Genomic DNA, 18,166 nt, shown 5'->3' on the forward strand with positions numbered 1-18,166 from the left:
CAATAAAGAAGTCTACGACACATAATCAATAAATCGTATTATAAAACTGTGTTGAATCAGAACTTTCCACGTTAATACATAAAAGTTTCATTTATCTTAGCGGTATTACTACCTCTGAGCACGTCACCACATAAAATTGGTTACTTTGTTAGCTAGAATAATATTCCCGGCTTTAGAAATCAAGAAAAGGCGGTGAATTATGTAAACAAGTTAGTTCAATGCCTTGATATTACTATTATCGATTTTGGAAAGGTTTTCCCCGTATGACTCCAGAATTATATTGTTGATATTACCTATTATAATGTAAATGAATTTCATGTTTACCGAAAGTTGCATCTAGTAGATTGGTGCAGTAGACAACTTCGTATGGAACATTACAGAAGTTGAAAAACAAGAAAAACTACAATTTATAGACATTTTATGAAAGCCCTTTACACAAAAGCGTATCAATGTAGAAAATTTAGAATAAAATTTTCTGCTCCGTTGAGTCAAAAAAGTTCGAAATAATATATTCATGTTTGTTCCACGCCAAAGGAAATTCTAAACGCTATGAAAACTGGCTACCCCAAAACAGTTAAACCGAGATTTCACTTTAATTAACTCTTTGACAAAGTGTAGACGGCGACACGTAAAAACAGCAAGCGGTTTTGAGTATAACATTGCTACAACACCGATAAAAACGATTTTCATTTGCAGATAGTCCGGTAATATTGAAGTTTGAACTACTCCGATTTTTGAAAATCGAACGCCATTAACCAACTTCCATTTTAGAGTTTCTACAACAGAATAGTTTGGGCTCATGTCCCAGTTTATTATAACCGAAAGTTTACCAAACTAAATAAATTGGTTTGGACCAAATAATTTTAACCCTCGAGCGAAGTTAGTAAAAGTGAGTAAGTAAAGTTAGGTAGCTCTTGTGGTTATAATACCACAAAAAGCTAATTCAATAGAACTACTAGAATGGACCTGCTTTCGCCACACTTACATTGTGTATCTATACAAGTTTCGTATTGAATATTGGGTTGAAACCTGCCGCTTCGAATGCGATACATGACTCCGTTTGTTTTGCTCTATTTCAATTATCACCGAGCTTATGCTTCTAGTTTCTTTTGTGGCATTTTCCGCCTCACATGTAAAATAAACCAAATAAATGTCTTGACATTTCACCGGGTGCTGGTAAACCGAAAACAGGAATGTTTTATATATCTTTCCAAGATAAGCACTAAAAGTAAAACATTAGAGAATGCTTCCGTTTCCGCCGTATTTGTATAGTCCTCATGAAAAATCTAGCACTGTCACGAGTTTACACAAGTATTCCCGCTGTGCTCAGACCAATTTTTAGCACAAAGAGCTACATCAATATCAAGTCGGAGTGTCTAAACTGATAATGTGGTAGGAAGTGACCCGCGGGGAAGACAACATTTATTCACAGAAAAATGGGGAAACTTGACGACGATTTTATGTACGTACATCTACAATTGTACGAGTGAAAATCAATGCCTGCAATTTCTTAACTTGTTGCAACGTAGGTGGATAACTTTTAAAACTTTCTTGCACTAAGAAATAAAAAACTGCAGTTCGCACGGTGAGTATATTTTCCAATTTTGCAAGCTAAGCGTTTGTGTTATTAAATATTTTTCCATCTGTCCGCAAGACCGATTTTACTGGGTCGAGTTGAAATGGGGCGATCGATGGAAGCAGCAGCTTAATAAAAGATAAAAATTGTGACGCTTTGGGGATTAAATTAAATGATTAAGTTTTGTAAGAGAATAAGGAGCAACAAGAAGAACCACACAAGCAGCTTAACGGAAATGTTCGTGCACGTGTTCGTTCATTGTGTCAAAAAAGTCTTGTGGAAATGCAGACTTAATCTACCTGCATAGCACGAGCTTACGATACATTCAAAGAAAACGTGAACGCAATAGTTGGAAGAGAATTGAAAAGTTGTATTGGATAGGAGAGTCCTAGCTTTCCAAAAAAAAAACATCGATATGTAAAACCGTGGATCAAAGGAATTATTTGTTTACTTCGTCTCCTCTTAAAAAGTGACCACACAAATTTTAGACAAATGAGAAAAGTAATTAGATTTCGCACCGCGGCGTAAAAGTAAGCTTAAAATATGAAATATGAGCGGAGTTTTAACTTTCATTTAAATTTTATGGAAGAAACTTGATATTAACAGCTCTTATTTTATGTGGGATATTCAGGAACGATACTTTTCTTGCAAAGAGTTGGGGAAAAATGAAACGAGATTACCCATTACACGTTTTTAATTAACAACACGTGGCGATAGTTTTTTCAACTGGTTTCCATATCCAAACGAGCCACAATTACAAATTGAAAGCAGTTTCTGGTTTCGAACACAATTTATTTTAATTTGTTGGCTTCTCCCGTCATGAAAGGCACTTCGTTTTACCTGTGTTGTAACAATTAAAAATTCACCACCAAACTGACCATCATTCGGTAATATTTTATGCGACAAAACAGAACAATGATGTACAAGTTCCACCCCGTAATACTAGATATTTATTTAGGCCAGCTATTACTCGTTTTTCTTATGGTAAAAAGCGAACAATAAAGAAATAATACATAAGCAAACGTCAAGCGAGACGTATAAAATAAAAGCTTGCCTCGTAAATGCAACTTTAGTATTGTGAGCATACATCGAGTTAATCTTGAAGCTTTTTGTGTACATTGTTGGAAAGTTTAATAACAATAACATAAAACACAATTAAAAATAAAAAGTTTAAAATATATTTGATTTGTTTTTTATTTAAAAGCAAGAGGTAATGAAATATTTTTAATAATATCCACAGTCAACAATGAGAGAAAATCACGACATTGTGTTAGTTTTTAAACAATCTGTTTATTTTAATTGAAATAAACAAACAACGGTTTTTTATTCTGTTATAAAATGTTGACCCGGCGCATCCACCAATTTGCTCAAAACTAAAATTTAATTTTAGCGCTTTCGTCATCTTGTATCAAGCGTGACATTTAGAATAGTTAGTTTTATTTTGCTTGTTAGCCTCACTAGATATATGTCAAATTTATAACAGTTTTAAAAATAATAATAAAAATAAACTAATTAAGAAGTAAAGTTATAGCAAAAACTCACAGAAACACAAAATTCTGAAGTATGAATTTGAATTAATTTAATAGGTGCTACCAACCTATTAAAGATTCACGTTCGATAAAAGTAACTAAATTTAGTAACTTTTATTTTTGAGCTGTGTAACTAAGGTTATAATTTTTCTAGTGTAATGTCTTGTAAATTAGATGTCATTCAAATGATAGTTTTTGGTTTGTCAATAAAGGTAAATATTTATTTTCCAAACGAAAAACAAGAAAATCATCAGAGCATCAGAGCTCCGAATCAGATTCAAAACTAGTTCATCGATTTCATCTTCTGAATCTGACTTTGTTATTAGTGTTACAATGACTGGTGGAATATTGTCTGCAGCTGCGTCTCCCATGAGTGCTGTCTAGTCTTGCCTAATTAATTTTTGAAGTGTGAAACAAAGTTTTTTCAGTTGTTTGGTGCGCTTTGCGAAATTGATTTTAACCATAAATTTCTGACTTTGTTCCTTCCGATCCTGTTTTCTTCCTTTTGAAACTGCTTGTCTTGCAATAGTTGATTCCATCTTGTTATATTGTCAAATTTGAATAACAAATTTATTTGATAGACAATGATGCCAATGTTTAATTCCTAGTTATTTTAGAAATTCAACGTAGCGACACAAAAGTATCTATTAGTTACTCCTACCGAATGTGAATCGCTAATATTTCACAGCTACGAAAATTTGCCTAAATTAGTGATGAAATTTAAACCAGAAGTCAAAATAAATAAAAATAACTATTAATTGTCAATGCACAAAATACTTTCGAATTGCTCGAGAATTGAAAGTAATGTTAGGAGTTTTAATGTAGCATTTTGCCACTGTTTTCTTTAGCAAATAATATACACTTTGGCCACTAAAAGTGGATTCAAAGACTGGAGAGAGCGCTACTTTTTTATTTACTGATTTGAATATTTAAGCGTGTTTATTGCCGACGTTTTCTCTTCATAAAAAGGCGTCTGGAATCACGATTATAACAAGATATTTTCGATCTGACCTTGCGTCTTAAACAGTCACTTAAAATTCACCTCAGCCTCCGCGCACATTTTAACTGAAAATCTTTCTTAACACTCGGATTGCAAAATAATGAAATATTCCATCGGAAGTGTAGCGAAAACTGGTCCTGGTTCGATTTATCGCCTTAGCGAAAGCGTCTGCTAAGTTTGGAGCAGTTGAGGTAACTAACACCGGCCGCTTGGCAATTCCAGACAAATTCACGACATCCTTTAGAATTTCCGACGGTGCCATTGTGGTGGTTTATATTGTGGAAAAGTTTAAGAAAACTCCGGAGAGAATGTCGTAGTTCTCGAATCGATAAGTGGTGTCCGCCTGGTGCACCAAAAACGAAGACATAGAGGCATTTTGGCACAGCACATCGTGACGTACCAAACAAAACATAAAATATAAGTTGCCAAAGCAATCATTTCCTGAAGATCTCCCTGGAGCGCACTGTAATTGGGGACCGCAATGAATTATAAATTTTCTTTGGCTTCAGTGGAGAAAAGCTCACTGGTTTCATAACTCAGAGAACTTACATGGTACCGTAAAATTAAGTTACGTGATCTGACACATGCGTTGGCATGCAATTTTAATGGACTCGATACGAGTGCGTTGTTACGAGAAATGTTGAGGTTTCATACCGGCGCACGAGACAAATTTTAAAGCAATCAAAATTGAAGTTATAGGAGCGTGTATCACATCCAATCTTTTCAAGGAAAACACAGTTTGAAACCGGTAAAGCGCACGGAATTTATCTTTCTAAAGTACAAGGAAATTATGTTAGAAATACCGGGTTTCTTTCAAACAATGTAAATGCAATCGTCTTTGAAATCCCTTCTTACAACAAATTTACCCTAATTTAGACATTAAAGTTCGATGTCCGCCACCTCGTTTTTCCCGCTCCTCGTCTAAATATGGAAGTACCTGCATAAACCGTAATCCAGACTCCACTAACTAAGATTTATGTCACCCCTGTACCAGTTAATGCGAAAGAGGATAATTTACAGGCCATCTCCTGTACTCCTCACCCAACTCGTTAGAAACGTGTTGTCTTCCTTTTAATTTTCATCTAAACGAGAGAAATCCTGGAACAGATTGAAACCGAAACATTTGTGTGTAATTCTAATTACTCGAGTTGTTTCTGCATGTATGATATGAAGACGGTTTCGCCGTGACCTAACTTCATCGATCTGTTGCGGTTTCTAGCATAACAGGTGGGGTGATAATCACGTCATAGTCCCAAAACGCCGCCGAAGAATACATGGAGAGGACGTAGGGTTGATCGCAGGAAATGAAATGCCATACAAACTGACGCAATATTGTTCGACCATAAAGTTTGAAATGTATGTTTGCATGAATTGTGTCTATTTGGTGGCTTTTTAATTTGCCCTTTTTCTTACTAATTTTTTGTTAGTAGTAAAAAGTGGCAAAATGTCCGTGTACTACCGGAAAAAGAAATCAACCTCGACATTTCTTATCTTGCTGTTCTGCTGCACAAAAAAACCGACAAGAAGAGGGGAAAGAAAGGAAATTAATTCCGACACTAGTATTAACATTTGTCTTAATCTTGTCAGGATCATATGTTCAGTTTTAAAGGATTTGAGTATTATAATTACGCTTCACACTTAATACCTACTTTCAGGCCATTGTTGGAGAAGTGACATGAGTTATACGGTCTCCCCATTTTTAATAAAAGCCTGAAAGGGAATTAAACCAAGTACAAAAGATAAGCCAAAGTAAGTGTTGTTATTTTTTAAATACGTGCTCTGCAGCCCTTACAAAAACTGACAAATTTTCTAAAGCCTTAAATAATTAATTTATTATGCGCAAAGCACGAGTTTATAAAGTTGTCGCTTTCCCGTCTTCCGAGCACTATAATTCACGGTCTTCCTAATCATTTTCTCTTGGGTCGTTCTCTTTCAGTTCTGTCCGTTTAAGGCTATTATCACATTTTGTATCATTTATTATTTACGTACTGCGCTTAATTCCACCTTGAGGGTAGAAATCGGAGATGCAAATATGGATATGTCCAAGAATCGTGGATTCTAGTTTAGTTGTATTCTACATTTTCCATTGTTATAACACAATGTCGGTATCCAATGCTAGATAATCACGACGTTGTCACGTTCAGTCTTCTCTGTAACAGAAGGGCGCGTTGTCGTGGATAAATTTGAATACAGAATTTCTGGGTCTGTTTTAAACAAGACAGTTTTATCTAATTTTTGTGTGCAACACCGGACCATCTATCAACCAATAAAATATTCTATTCTAACATAAAGCCCGGTCAGTTCTATTCAAAATGTTTGTATGCAGTGTATACACAAAGAATAGATCTCAACTCGTCAATCATCTGCCATTTTGACGCCCACCTAAAATCCCTTTTCCACTTTTTATAGGGTGAAAACTTGAATCTACGCTTCATCATTGTCAAACTTGAGGATCATATTCAGTGTTTCTATATCCACAATTCTACTACAAATCTATGGCATGAATTTCTTTTTTCTGTGTCAAGAGATGAAATAAAACTCGCGTTTTGGCTGGTCATTCTGCAGCAATTAGAAGTTATCAAATTAATTTCCAAATATTCGTATTTTCCGCGTAAAATTCATGATCAATCAAGCGAACAGCTTTCATTGTTTGCAAATTTATCAAACGAATCTAAATTATGCCAGCAATATAACTCAACTGCAAGAACACAATATTAAAACGATCACAATGCAGCCAACCACAAAATTAAATTACGAATGTCATGAATCATTTCTTTTAATGTATTTATAAAATTTCAATTAGATCCATCTATGGGGTGATGGTTGAATTAATTATATACTCGATTTATTAACACCACAGGATTTTGTTTGCTGCTGGATTGGTCTAACCCAAATATTTATTTAACAGGTATTGGATAGGCATTGATTTTATTCTCGTCGGAGCGACAATATTGGCGTTCATATTTATTACCAAGCTATACATTTTTTTATATAAAAAAACTGAACAGACAGAAATTTCAGCTGCCAGTAACTTTTTTAATAACATTATTAAACAATAGAGTGTCATTTAGTATTGAAACTATTAAATCTGATCATTATCGTGGATTTATTCAGCGGCAATTGAATTCATTACCAGGATTCAGTTTGCAATAATTTGAATTAATATTGATTTAGTTAACCGAAAACGTCATAGTTACGTATTCTTCTTCGTTTTCTCTATAAATTACCTTTTAAGGCAACGAGTTCGATTGAGTCCAGCGGGGAATTTAAATTAGATTCCTTTTGAACCATTCCAAACTCCAACTAATTTAAGATTACTATCAGTTATTCGTCCAAAGGAATTCGTGTACTTCTGATACAACCCAATAATACTGTTTAATCTACAGAGGAGTGAAAATGTATTCCAAACTTATTTAGCACAGCGTTCGGTTTATTAAACAACTTTGCAATAAAACCTCCTCGTTTTATTATAACCTGAATTTATCTGTATACGACAAAATGTCTTGAGGCGATGTTCGCCCACGCTTTTAAACCAAACATTTCTGCAATGTCGACCCACGCAACCAAAAAATCGAGTTTCTTTAATAAAGTCCATGAAAATTTGTAAACAGATACGAGCAGTGTTTAAAATTTCAGCAACACTCCAATGAAGTTGTTTTTTTCGGATTTCAGCTTTGTTTTTTTAGCGTTAAAAGTATAAAACTTTATTTTCTTTGCAAAGTTTGCTCTCAACACAAGAAAAAGATCTACATGTTGAGCTTTCAGCCAATAAGGGTTTCACCCTGCAAACAAAATATCTTAACATTTTATGAGGGATGACAATGAATTTGCTCACAAAATAATGGCGAGTTATCATCTGAAAGAAGTTCGAAGTAATCCCCATTTCCAGATGTTCTTATTTATTGAAAAGGTCGCGACACTGATATTTGCTTTGAGATTTCTCGTACTATTATTCAACTTGTTCTCTTTCCAGAGCTTCGTCTTCTTTAAACCGAACTGATACGGTTTTACAGACATTGTAAACAGATCCTGAAAAAAACAAACAAGAATTTGGCGATAACAGTAATGCAACTGTCGGTAATAATTGAAATGTCTTCTCTTGTTGAAGTTGATGTTGAAGTTGAGACGTTATCAACTTTGTGCTCAATATTTCACGAAAATCGTACAGTTTTATCGTTTGTAAAAAAATGAAAAGCTATATTTCTGTGATTTTTCTCGTTCACTTTTGTTGTTATTGTCTGACGCTGTCGTGAATTATTTAATCAGTTTGGAAAGCAAGCTAAATCTGAGCTTTTTCAAAATGAAATTCTCTTCGCTAGTTGTTTACTCACAATTTTCTAACTGATTTGATAGATTGGACGTTTTAGACTGTGCAAATTAAATTAATTAGGTAGTTATTATGTTATTAATTATTAGAATTTCATCGGAAAATAAAGCGTTGAAGTTGATTGCTAATTAATATGTAATTAATTGTTGTTACGCACAAAACTAATTAATAATTGACACAATTAACCAGCTGAAATGTTCAAGATAACAGAAAGAAGTCAGTTTATCTTTTTTATTTAAGTTTGAGAGAACTTAAGCAAATTTACCGCTTTACCCTTTAAACAGTGATGTAAATAAGAAGGTATTTAGTTTTCTTGCAAATTGTCAAATTAAATGCCTCTTTGATCTCTTTCATTAAAATGAAACATCGAAAATTATACGAAATAATTACTTATACGAAACTGTTTGAACTGGAAACAGACAGTACTATAAATCCATTACTGAATGTCATGTCATAAATGCTGGCTTATGAATCTAATTTTGTTTACGTTTCTCTAGAACATTAACACAAAATGTCTTCAAAGCTGACTTTGTAAAACATGTATATGACCCGGAAGGTTATCAATTATGCATGTCAGAACTTCCGGTAATGCACTCACACGCCTACAAACATTACAAATTTATTCAAACAGTGATATAAGATCCATTACTTTTCCGTAATGCCACCAAACTCAATAATAAAAACATTTCCCTTCAACTTTGGATTGTTTACCATTTAATCACTCCAACGTTTGACATTACGACATTAGCATTTGTGTTAGATTTTCTTGCCTTCGCGTCATTAATTCCACGTCACGTTGTACAATGAAGATACGTCTGCAACGCCAGAAACAAATTTTTGTGTACGCGCTCCTTCTCTAATGAGGCGTCTAAGCTCCAATGATCCGGGGCCCGGATCGCTCCGGTGATTATCTCTTTTCATCCAACGTGACGTGTTGACATTTTGATTGTTCATTTAATACCCAGGAAGATGTTCACTTTATCGCCACTCTCTCGTGTGCGGCTAAATTCGAAATATTTTAAGATCACGGTGAAATAAATGGTTTGTTTTCGAGAAGAATTAGACTTACAAAACAGCGTCGGAAGGAATCGCGATTTAAATTTTAAATAGCATTTGCAAATAAATTAATAATCTACAAAACAGCCTTTAATCAAGTATTCCCGTAATCTTTATACAGAGATTCCACGTTCAAACCGATGGATATTTGCTCGGTACAAACAGCCCACAACAAATAAGCCGCTTTGCTGTTGTACGCACTCGGCAAACAGTGAGATTCGAAGCTAAACTCAAGAACAAAATTAATGCACGCCTTAGCGTAGAAAGTGTAAATGTTTAGAAAAACCGAGCAAAAGTGCCCGTCGAATCGATTGTTCATTCGGTTTCCTCCCACAACTTTCTCATAATCAAATCGTGCTAGTCCGCATCTGGTTACAGGTCGACGCCGAACCACCAGCGTCCTTTTTCCGGTGGAGCTTTAACAGCACTCCGGGGATCTCCCGGGAACTGAGCGAGTTCACCACAGAACCGGGAAGCAGCATGTTGACGTACGTGCCAAGGGCACCAGCGGACTACGGCACTCTGCAGTGTTGGGGCCGAAACGAAATAGGCTCTCAAAGCGTTCCCTGCAGTTATCATATAGTTCCTGCTGGAAAACCTGACCCTCCACACACGTGCACCGTTACCAACATCACGCACCATTCCGTGCTTCTCACGTGCAAAAAGGGCTTCGATGGAGGTGAGTGCTAAATTTTATGAGCAGAAATTACGCCACGGCGTGGAGATGATAATCACGAACGTTTCCAACAGTGAAATTATGTTTATTATTGTGCTGTCTTTTATGACTTCTATATTACAGTCGAGATTCAAATTAAAAGTGGTGTAATTTCAGGAAAAAAGTTCAGTCGGAAAAATCTACTTCGGCTATAGCTGCGCTTTATCAAACTTATTAATTTAGCTTCCCCGACGAAATTAACAATTTTTGGTGTGGATGGATTCTATAAAGCCTGCTTATACATAAATTTAGCTAGTTCTAATTTACTCTCCCTTAAGCCTTATTGAAGGGCTTTATCTTGTTTGAGAAATACTTCTACAAGAAACTTCATGTTCAAATAAACCTGTTTTCGCCACTTTCATCCCTTCTAACTTTGTGTTAGTTTAACGCTCTTGAATGCATATCTCGAAGGATAAAAAGGTTTGCCCGATTAAAACTGTATTTCATATTTCAGTTATTTATTTAATTAATAATGAAATGGGCGCACGATAATCCCTATATCAGATAAAAAGTTGACATTTTTTAATTAACGGATCTGATTTCTAAACCAAATTTGAACCTAATCAAATATTTAAAGTTTGATTTAATAAAAAGAGCTTAATCTAATATCATCACTCTTACTTTAAATATTTATCCTGCGTTAAAATGGAATTTCGATTTTTAAGCCATTCTTACACTGTGCGAAATTAAAGTCTATCTAAATAAAAGATATAGGAACAACATTTATCCCGGCGCATCCACCATTTCTGTTACGTAAAAAATTGCTTTTGGAAAGTTTATGGTGGTGTCAATGAATAGAATTATAAAATAACCCTCAAGCTCTTTATGTGTATTCTAATTAAAACTGAAGTTACTGTTTGTAAATTTGCCGGAAGCTTTTTAAAAAATATGCACAAGTCCTGTGATTAAAATTTAACAATGGAGAGGTTTGGCAACAGGTTCTTCTTTAGTACACAGCAATTTAGTACGAAACAAACAACTTTACTGCATTAAATAAAAATTAATCCAACTTCGGCAATACATTTAAATCTAAATAACTACAAAAGTGTGTAGAACTACAGAATAACTAAAACATCGAATAGCTCTTTAGAGATTTCTGCCTACATCGCAATTAAATTTCGCTGTTTACACTGTTAACTAATTGTGTAATTAAAACTGAAATTAAACATAACATGGAGGACTTTATTTATATTGCACTAATTAATCTACCTGTTTGAATTACAGGTGCACACAAAAATAAAACTTGACTCCTTAATACTGAATAAAGTTTAAAAGTAGTACGTGTGCATTTTTGGTGTAAAATTTTTATTTCCTGCTAGTGCTTATTCTTGTATTACAGGATAAATTTACCCGGAATTATCTCGAGACTATTTAGGGGCTAACACGTTTCGAAGTTTACCAATGTATAATTTAAATAACAAGTCCAGAGGTGCAGTAATACGTCTCCGCTCTGCTGTAATGTTTGTCTTTGACACAACTGCAGCCAAGTTTCCAGACACAATTTCTACCTCAACAACGAGTAGGTCATAACTCCTGCAGCAGCAGCAATGTCAACAAATTGAATCATTCAAAACAAGGAAAAAGTCCTGACGTAGCTTTTAAACTTTTTTGTTGCTGCAAAATTAAAAGCAATTTCAGGCGCTAATCATTTTATCCATTGGCAATTTGACAGGGAAATGACACATGCGACCTCCTCTTGTGAAAGAATGCCGAAATGAAATTTTGTGGAGATACAAAAGCTGAATCGCATTACACTAGAACCTAATGGAAAATAAATCAAATAAATTTCGCACAACAAAGCCAGTAAATTAGCCTCGTCCATAACACAAAGAAGGGATTGTTCTGGATCAAGTTTTAATCTAAAATTCATCTAAGTGCAATACCTTAACATGTAATAACGGGGATAGAAATTACGAAAACAGTGGCATTACGTCATAATAGGACGGATTAAATAATACCTCTATTATTACAGGTTTGCGCCAGAAATTTACGATGGAGTTGAGCTCAGGCGAGGAAATCGTTGCCAACATGTCGTCAACGACGCCAGATTTTATCGTTACTAATCTAGAAGCCGCTCAAGATTATTCGGCAATCGTGTGCTCAGAGAACTCCAAAGGACGGTCCAAAATTCTCACGCCCTTAGGATTTCGAACTTTGCCGGCTCCGGGACTCAAGGAGCAACGAAGATCGACAGGACCCACCGAAGGAGAGAAAACTGGGACAGGACCGTGGCTATACATTTTGCTAGCCGCTGGATCCACATTAATCGTCGCCGGTGCCGTTGGAGCTATTATCTTTGTCGTCAAAAGGTTTAGGGTACGTGTTTAATTATTATATTCCTACATTGTTACCCATAAATCGACCGATTTCGTATTGATAGGCCGTAAATTTACATTCTATACAATTTACAGGGACCCTCCGGGAAAATTAAAATACAGGTCTTAATAACTGTTTAATAAAAGATGCTTCCAAACTGTGAAATTAAATTTCTCTTACCAGTAGATAAAAAACGCGTATTTTGGGTTGCCTATAATAATAATAATAATAATAACGCTCGCGCCAAAAACGTGTCTTCTCTCTATTAATATAGATTGTATAATTACTACGTTTTTAATAAAATAATAGAGAATTATTGTTTACTGAAAAATATATTAATGCAACTATTTATCAAATAATAAACTGATAAATTTGATGGAAAACAGCGGCAATATTATTGAATTCATATTTATATTTAATTATAATTTGTTAAAACAGACATATTTCAGCGTATTACAATTACAGTTTAGAACAAAAACGCATTTGTCGAGGATTTTTGAAATCCGATACGTTATTTGCATTGTTTTCCCGGCGCATCCAGCACTTTTATGCTTTTAAAGCTCTTACATATTTTATGAGCTCGTGGAAATTTATATGAAGTACATATTTTCAGGGCATTTACTCTAATGGAAATAACTGTTCATTACTATAGAAATGAAAACCGAGGAAGTTTTGTTATAAACAACATTGTTATATCATCAAATTTGTCAGTATTGGAACAACGAAAACTGATGTTTATCAAATAATTAGTCAGAGTGGAATATTTTAATTACAAGTGTAATCTAATGGAAGTATAAATTATTAAGTTGGTTGATATGTGTAATTTTGTGAATTTGTTAGGAAGTTTGGAGAGCGGAGAATGAGAAAAAAATAATTGTTGTGTAATGGAATAATTAATGCAGTCCGCGTTAGTTTTACTAGGGAAATTGAAAACGTAATTTAGTCGAAAGTATGATTAAAACTGTCGTTTGTAAGAAATCTCCCAACTCGCTGCATTTCGAGTGGAATGAACAAATTTATGGGTCGGTTTATCATGATACATATCGTAAACCGTAAATTGTGCGATCCGAGGCGTCTTTATTGCTCGAGTGGCCATTGTGCTTCTCGCTGAAACGATTAAATTCAAATATTGTTGAGTCGAAATGGCAACACGTTGCAGGATTATTTAATCCAACAGCGTCGACTAATTCCCAAGACACCTCCTCAGATAATACGTTCCGTTTCCAGTACGATTCATTGAAACTTCCTCAGTAGTTTTGTTGTTTCCAGGTGGACAGTCCTGTGAGAGAGCGCCGTCCTCGGAGCCCTAAAAGGGAGGAAAGTCCATTGAATCCCCGTGTGCCGCCGCCCTACACGGACCCCATTACTGACGACAACAACCCCGACCTGATCCCCCCTACCAACGGTGAGTCCTCTCGGGATGTCGTCCTGACTGATAGCCGCACTCTTATGAACTCGGGAAAAACTCGTTTAAACTAGGAAACATGTACGAGGCGATAGGACAGAATGGTTTCGAGGTGAAAACTAGAAATATTGCAAACTGAGAGGGCCATTAATCATGACACTAATGGTTACACCGAATACGCGACAACTTTTAACGCATGCTTCTCAGTTTCATGAAGCTAAAAAAACTACCAAGAACGATGTTTGTTCGAACAAACCCATGAAAAGTGCGTCATTTCGCTAATAGATGAGGGCCATTTTGATCGCCTCAGGTCACGTTTTCCGCGTTGTGCTGTACAAAATACGGAAACAAACATGAAGCATCTGCTACACGCGCCTGGAATTTCCACCGTAATTCCAGTTTATAAAGTGGACAGCTTTCTTAAATTCTTGCTCACACTTTTCGATACGAACTAACACTAATGAACTAGTTTTAATTTTTATATTCACACGGGAATATTAAATAAAGAGCACAGGAAATGAAAATATTTTAGTTTTCATTAAAACGGATGTATTTAGAAATATCTGTTTTGTTCCGAGCATGGAATTCTTCCGTTCAATAAAGTATCCCATGAATAGACTGCAGTCAACAAAAAGCAAAAAATTTCCCAATAGAAACTATGTACAGTCAAACGAGTCTCCTTTAAAATACAACTTTTCAGTAGAAGCAGTCGTAATTACTGTTCAATTTTTAAAACAAACGACAAAGTATACTTTCATTGCGTTTTATATTACATGTTGAAGTTACAAAGCGTAAAACTGTGTTTGAAGCTTAACTTTATATTTCGCTATAAATAATTTATTTGATTTTATTTTTGCTGTGAGCGTATTAGCGATCGGTTACTAGAATGTGTACCCACATGATAAAAAAGGCTCAGCAAAACTAAATGTTAATTAACAAATTAAACAAATCGCACCACTAAATAAACAGTGCGATTGTAAATAGTAAAATAAAATGTACGATGGGCGTTTTGCGTTAAATTTAATAGAAACTAATTAATTATTCTGTCGCATCTAGTAATTATTCATAATCATAACAGTGAAACAAAACAAAGTTAATACACGCTATATAAAAAAATTGACACTGAACAATGGATTTTACACTTAAACTTTATTGTGGTTAAAAGTAGCATTTTACGGATTAAAACGTGTACGCTAAAGTAATAATTAATTATTAGGTCCAAGTTTTACGAAAGCAGCATTTTGCTGATTTAAATGAGTTTTCAAACTGAGTTGGTGTCAATAAATATTGTGTAAACAATTACAGTCAGTTACAATTAATCCGACAATAAAAACGATATCACCTACAAACACAAAAAATCGAAAAAAACTTTCATAGTTGCTGATGTATGAAATTTAAAATTGTAAATAAAATAAATTTTGGTAATTTTTAGCGCTATAGCTATGAAAGTTGAGAAAGTCACTATTTTTGAGACGTGTATTTACTCTACAAAGTTACAAACTCATAGAGCAAAAACAAAATTTTTAGAAATTTCCAAGATCTTCCACTAAAATTCGTAATTTTGGTATTTTTTGTGCTATAGCTATGAAATTTGAAGATGTTATTGTTTCTGAGACGTATATTAATTCTGCCAAATTGCAAACTTGTAGAGCCTAAAACACAAATTTTAGATTTTTTTTAACTAAAAATTTTGGTAATTAGTGCTATAGGTATAAAATTTTAGAAAGTTACTAATTGTGAGTCGTGTTTTAACTCTACCAAATTGCAAAATTGTAAAGCAAAAGACACAAATTTTTATTTCCATGACGAAGCAAAAATGACACGCATCCGATTATACAGGTGTCCCAGAACTCGCGCCCCAGAGAAAAAGGACTTATGGAGACAACAATTCTGAACCAAAATTTCGAAACTATAATTTTTTACCTCAAAAAATAACCGAGATAAGACAAAAAAACTATAGCCAATCCTGAAGCTGAACAGAATTTGAAAATTGGTAACTATGGACACATACTATCATCCATTGGTCAGATGAATATTAGACTCTCGTCGCCTTGGGATTGGATTGAATTGAATTGGGATGGCCTTTTACTCCACTTCTCGAATAAGCTTTCGGGATTGGTTTTTAACTTTTTATCAGTTCTTGAATACTATTAATCTTAGTCAATTCTTGTTTCGAAATTTACCATCTGTATTGCTGTCGGCACCCTCCCTTGCTCTATGGGGCGCGAGTTCTGGGACACCCTGTATAGATATCAACAGTGTCCTTTGCTAACACAAAAAAAAATCATCATTTTCATTTTCATTGTTGCTGCCGTATTGAAATTTAAAATTGTAAATAACATTGTTTTAAATAAACGTAAAAAAATGTATATTACTGCAAAATTTAGCTTGAAAAAAAATGGATTAGAATGTAAATTGTTAAATGCCCCAGGACACATGTTATTATTGTAACTTTTATAAAAGTCACACGTCATGGACGCAACATTTTAGCATCACCTCTCAAAATTAAATTTTGTATTACACAAATGTCGCGAATACTTTCCGCCCTTTCAAAGACAATCATTTCCACCGTTAAATTGAACGCCAGAATAAAACCTCAACAACTCTTATGTATTCACCGCTGCATTCTGACTGAGATTCACCGCAATAAAACCAAGAAACATGTTTCTAACATCGTTTTTTTGCAGAAAGTCTGCTGGATGCGTCGATGGCTCCATATACGATAACAGCACGACCATCTAGCAAACGAAATTGTGCGACGCAAATGCCAGTGAAGCCCTACCATGTGACTTGGGCTCCAATATTGCAGTCGCGGAATTGTGCCACTCAGACCCCACCCCCGCACAAGGAGAGTTCTGTCTAGTCTACCCCCAACGACCCCAATCAACAGTCTCGGCACCGGGACCAATACCACCTGTGATATTTGTGAATATCTCATATTTTTAAGCATTGACATTATCAAAACTAAAACTGTTAACGCTGTTATTATTTCATTGTCAATAAAATATCATTACATGTGGATGTGAGAGTTGATTTTCCGTGGGTCCAAAGTGGAAATCTGCTTCTATTGTCTAATCAACTAGTTCGACCGTAAATCGTCCTTACTTTCCTAGGAATAAAGGAATGTGATAAAGGTCTAGCCTACACCAATTAAAAGGTCATCACAATCATCCCTCATTTTGTTCCTACCACATCGAGTCGTCACACAATTTGAACCGCATTATAACAAACGTTCCCCAACGCGCCATCTCTTTCACCCCCGTGGTTTGACGTATTGTTTGTTAATACGCTTTGAGAGTTTATCTGATGAATTACAACAAAGCGATAGAACGTTTTATTACGAGAGACCGCAAAAATTTAATCAATAAAACTGGATCAAATGGAATAAATGACAATTAAAATTTCCAAACAAAAACTTAATTGTGTAACGTACTTATGCAAATTCAGAATCGTGGTTGCTTCAATATGTACTATGAATATTAAATAATAGAATAATCCTGTTAGAAACAATCTCTGTTTGTAAAGTACTCCATAGGGGCACATATTGTTCTCTGAAATATTGCTCATGTTAGTGACGGAGTTTCAAATATCGATTTATTGATGGTTTACATATGCAACTTTGGTTAATAATACATATTTTCCACTAAAGAAAATTTCGAAAACTTTGAATACTTTCCAAAAACAAGATCAAAAAAATTATACAGGATGATGAAAAAAAGATGCTGATGAGTGAAAGTACCATCTCAGAAATCAAAGCAAAATTAATTTAAACCGATTCCTTTTCACAGATACAGATTTTTTTCAAAAGAAAAACTTGGCAATGCTACTCAATCTTTTCTATAAAATAATGAAATTTTACTTTCGGCAACTACGCAACTAATACTAAGAGCTTTACAATGTTGCAACATTATAATGAAAATGTTTCTACAAAGTCAAGAAATGGTGCTTCTAAAAGTTTAAGAAACTTGGTTTAAAGCACTTTTTGTTCTTTTTTTATACAAAATATCATTAAAATATAATGTCTAACAATGAAATTATTATAAAAAACAAACAACAAACAGAGTTTGATCGTTTATAAAAGAAAGCTTCTATCTTAGTTAAAAAAGCACAAATTTCGTTTTGGTTTTCAATTTTGGGCTCAGGAAATAATTAGCTGCAACATGATAGGTAGTAGCATGGGCGCCTTTTTATCATCACCCTGTATACAGGGTCCAGCAACACTTATGGCCACGCCCAAAATTG

General features: G+C 34.6%; 1 protein-coding gene across 1 annotated transcript in view; it reads left to right on the plus strand.

Moving 5' to 3' along the window:
• Nucleotides 1-16,943, plus strand: part of LOC148181430 (nephrin-like) — a 130,834-nt gene extending 113,891 nt beyond the window's left edge. Inside the window, exons 8-11 of the mRNA XM_088044651.1 lie at nucleotides 9,867-10,167; nucleotides 12,176-12,519; nucleotides 13,789-13,924; nucleotides 16,612-16,943. Coding sequence (XP_087900777.1) covers nucleotides 9,867-10,167; nucleotides 12,176-12,519; nucleotides 13,789-13,924; nucleotides 16,612-16,787 — 957 coding nt within the window. The 3' untranslated portion in view covers nucleotides 16,788-16,943. The remainder of the gene's footprint in view (nucleotides 1-9,866; nucleotides 10,168-12,175; nucleotides 12,520-13,788; nucleotides 13,925-16,611) is intronic.
• Nucleotides 16,944-18,166: the final 1,223 nt, after the last annotated feature.

This window comes from Gnatocerus cornutus, chromosome 1 (assembly GCF_029298725.1).
Source record: "Gnatocerus cornutus isolate USDA-ARS CGAHR chromosome 1, icGnaCorn1.1, whole genome shotgun sequence".
NCBI lineage: Eukaryota > Metazoa > Arthropoda > Insecta > Coleoptera > Tenebrionidae > Gnatocerus > Gnatocerus cornutus.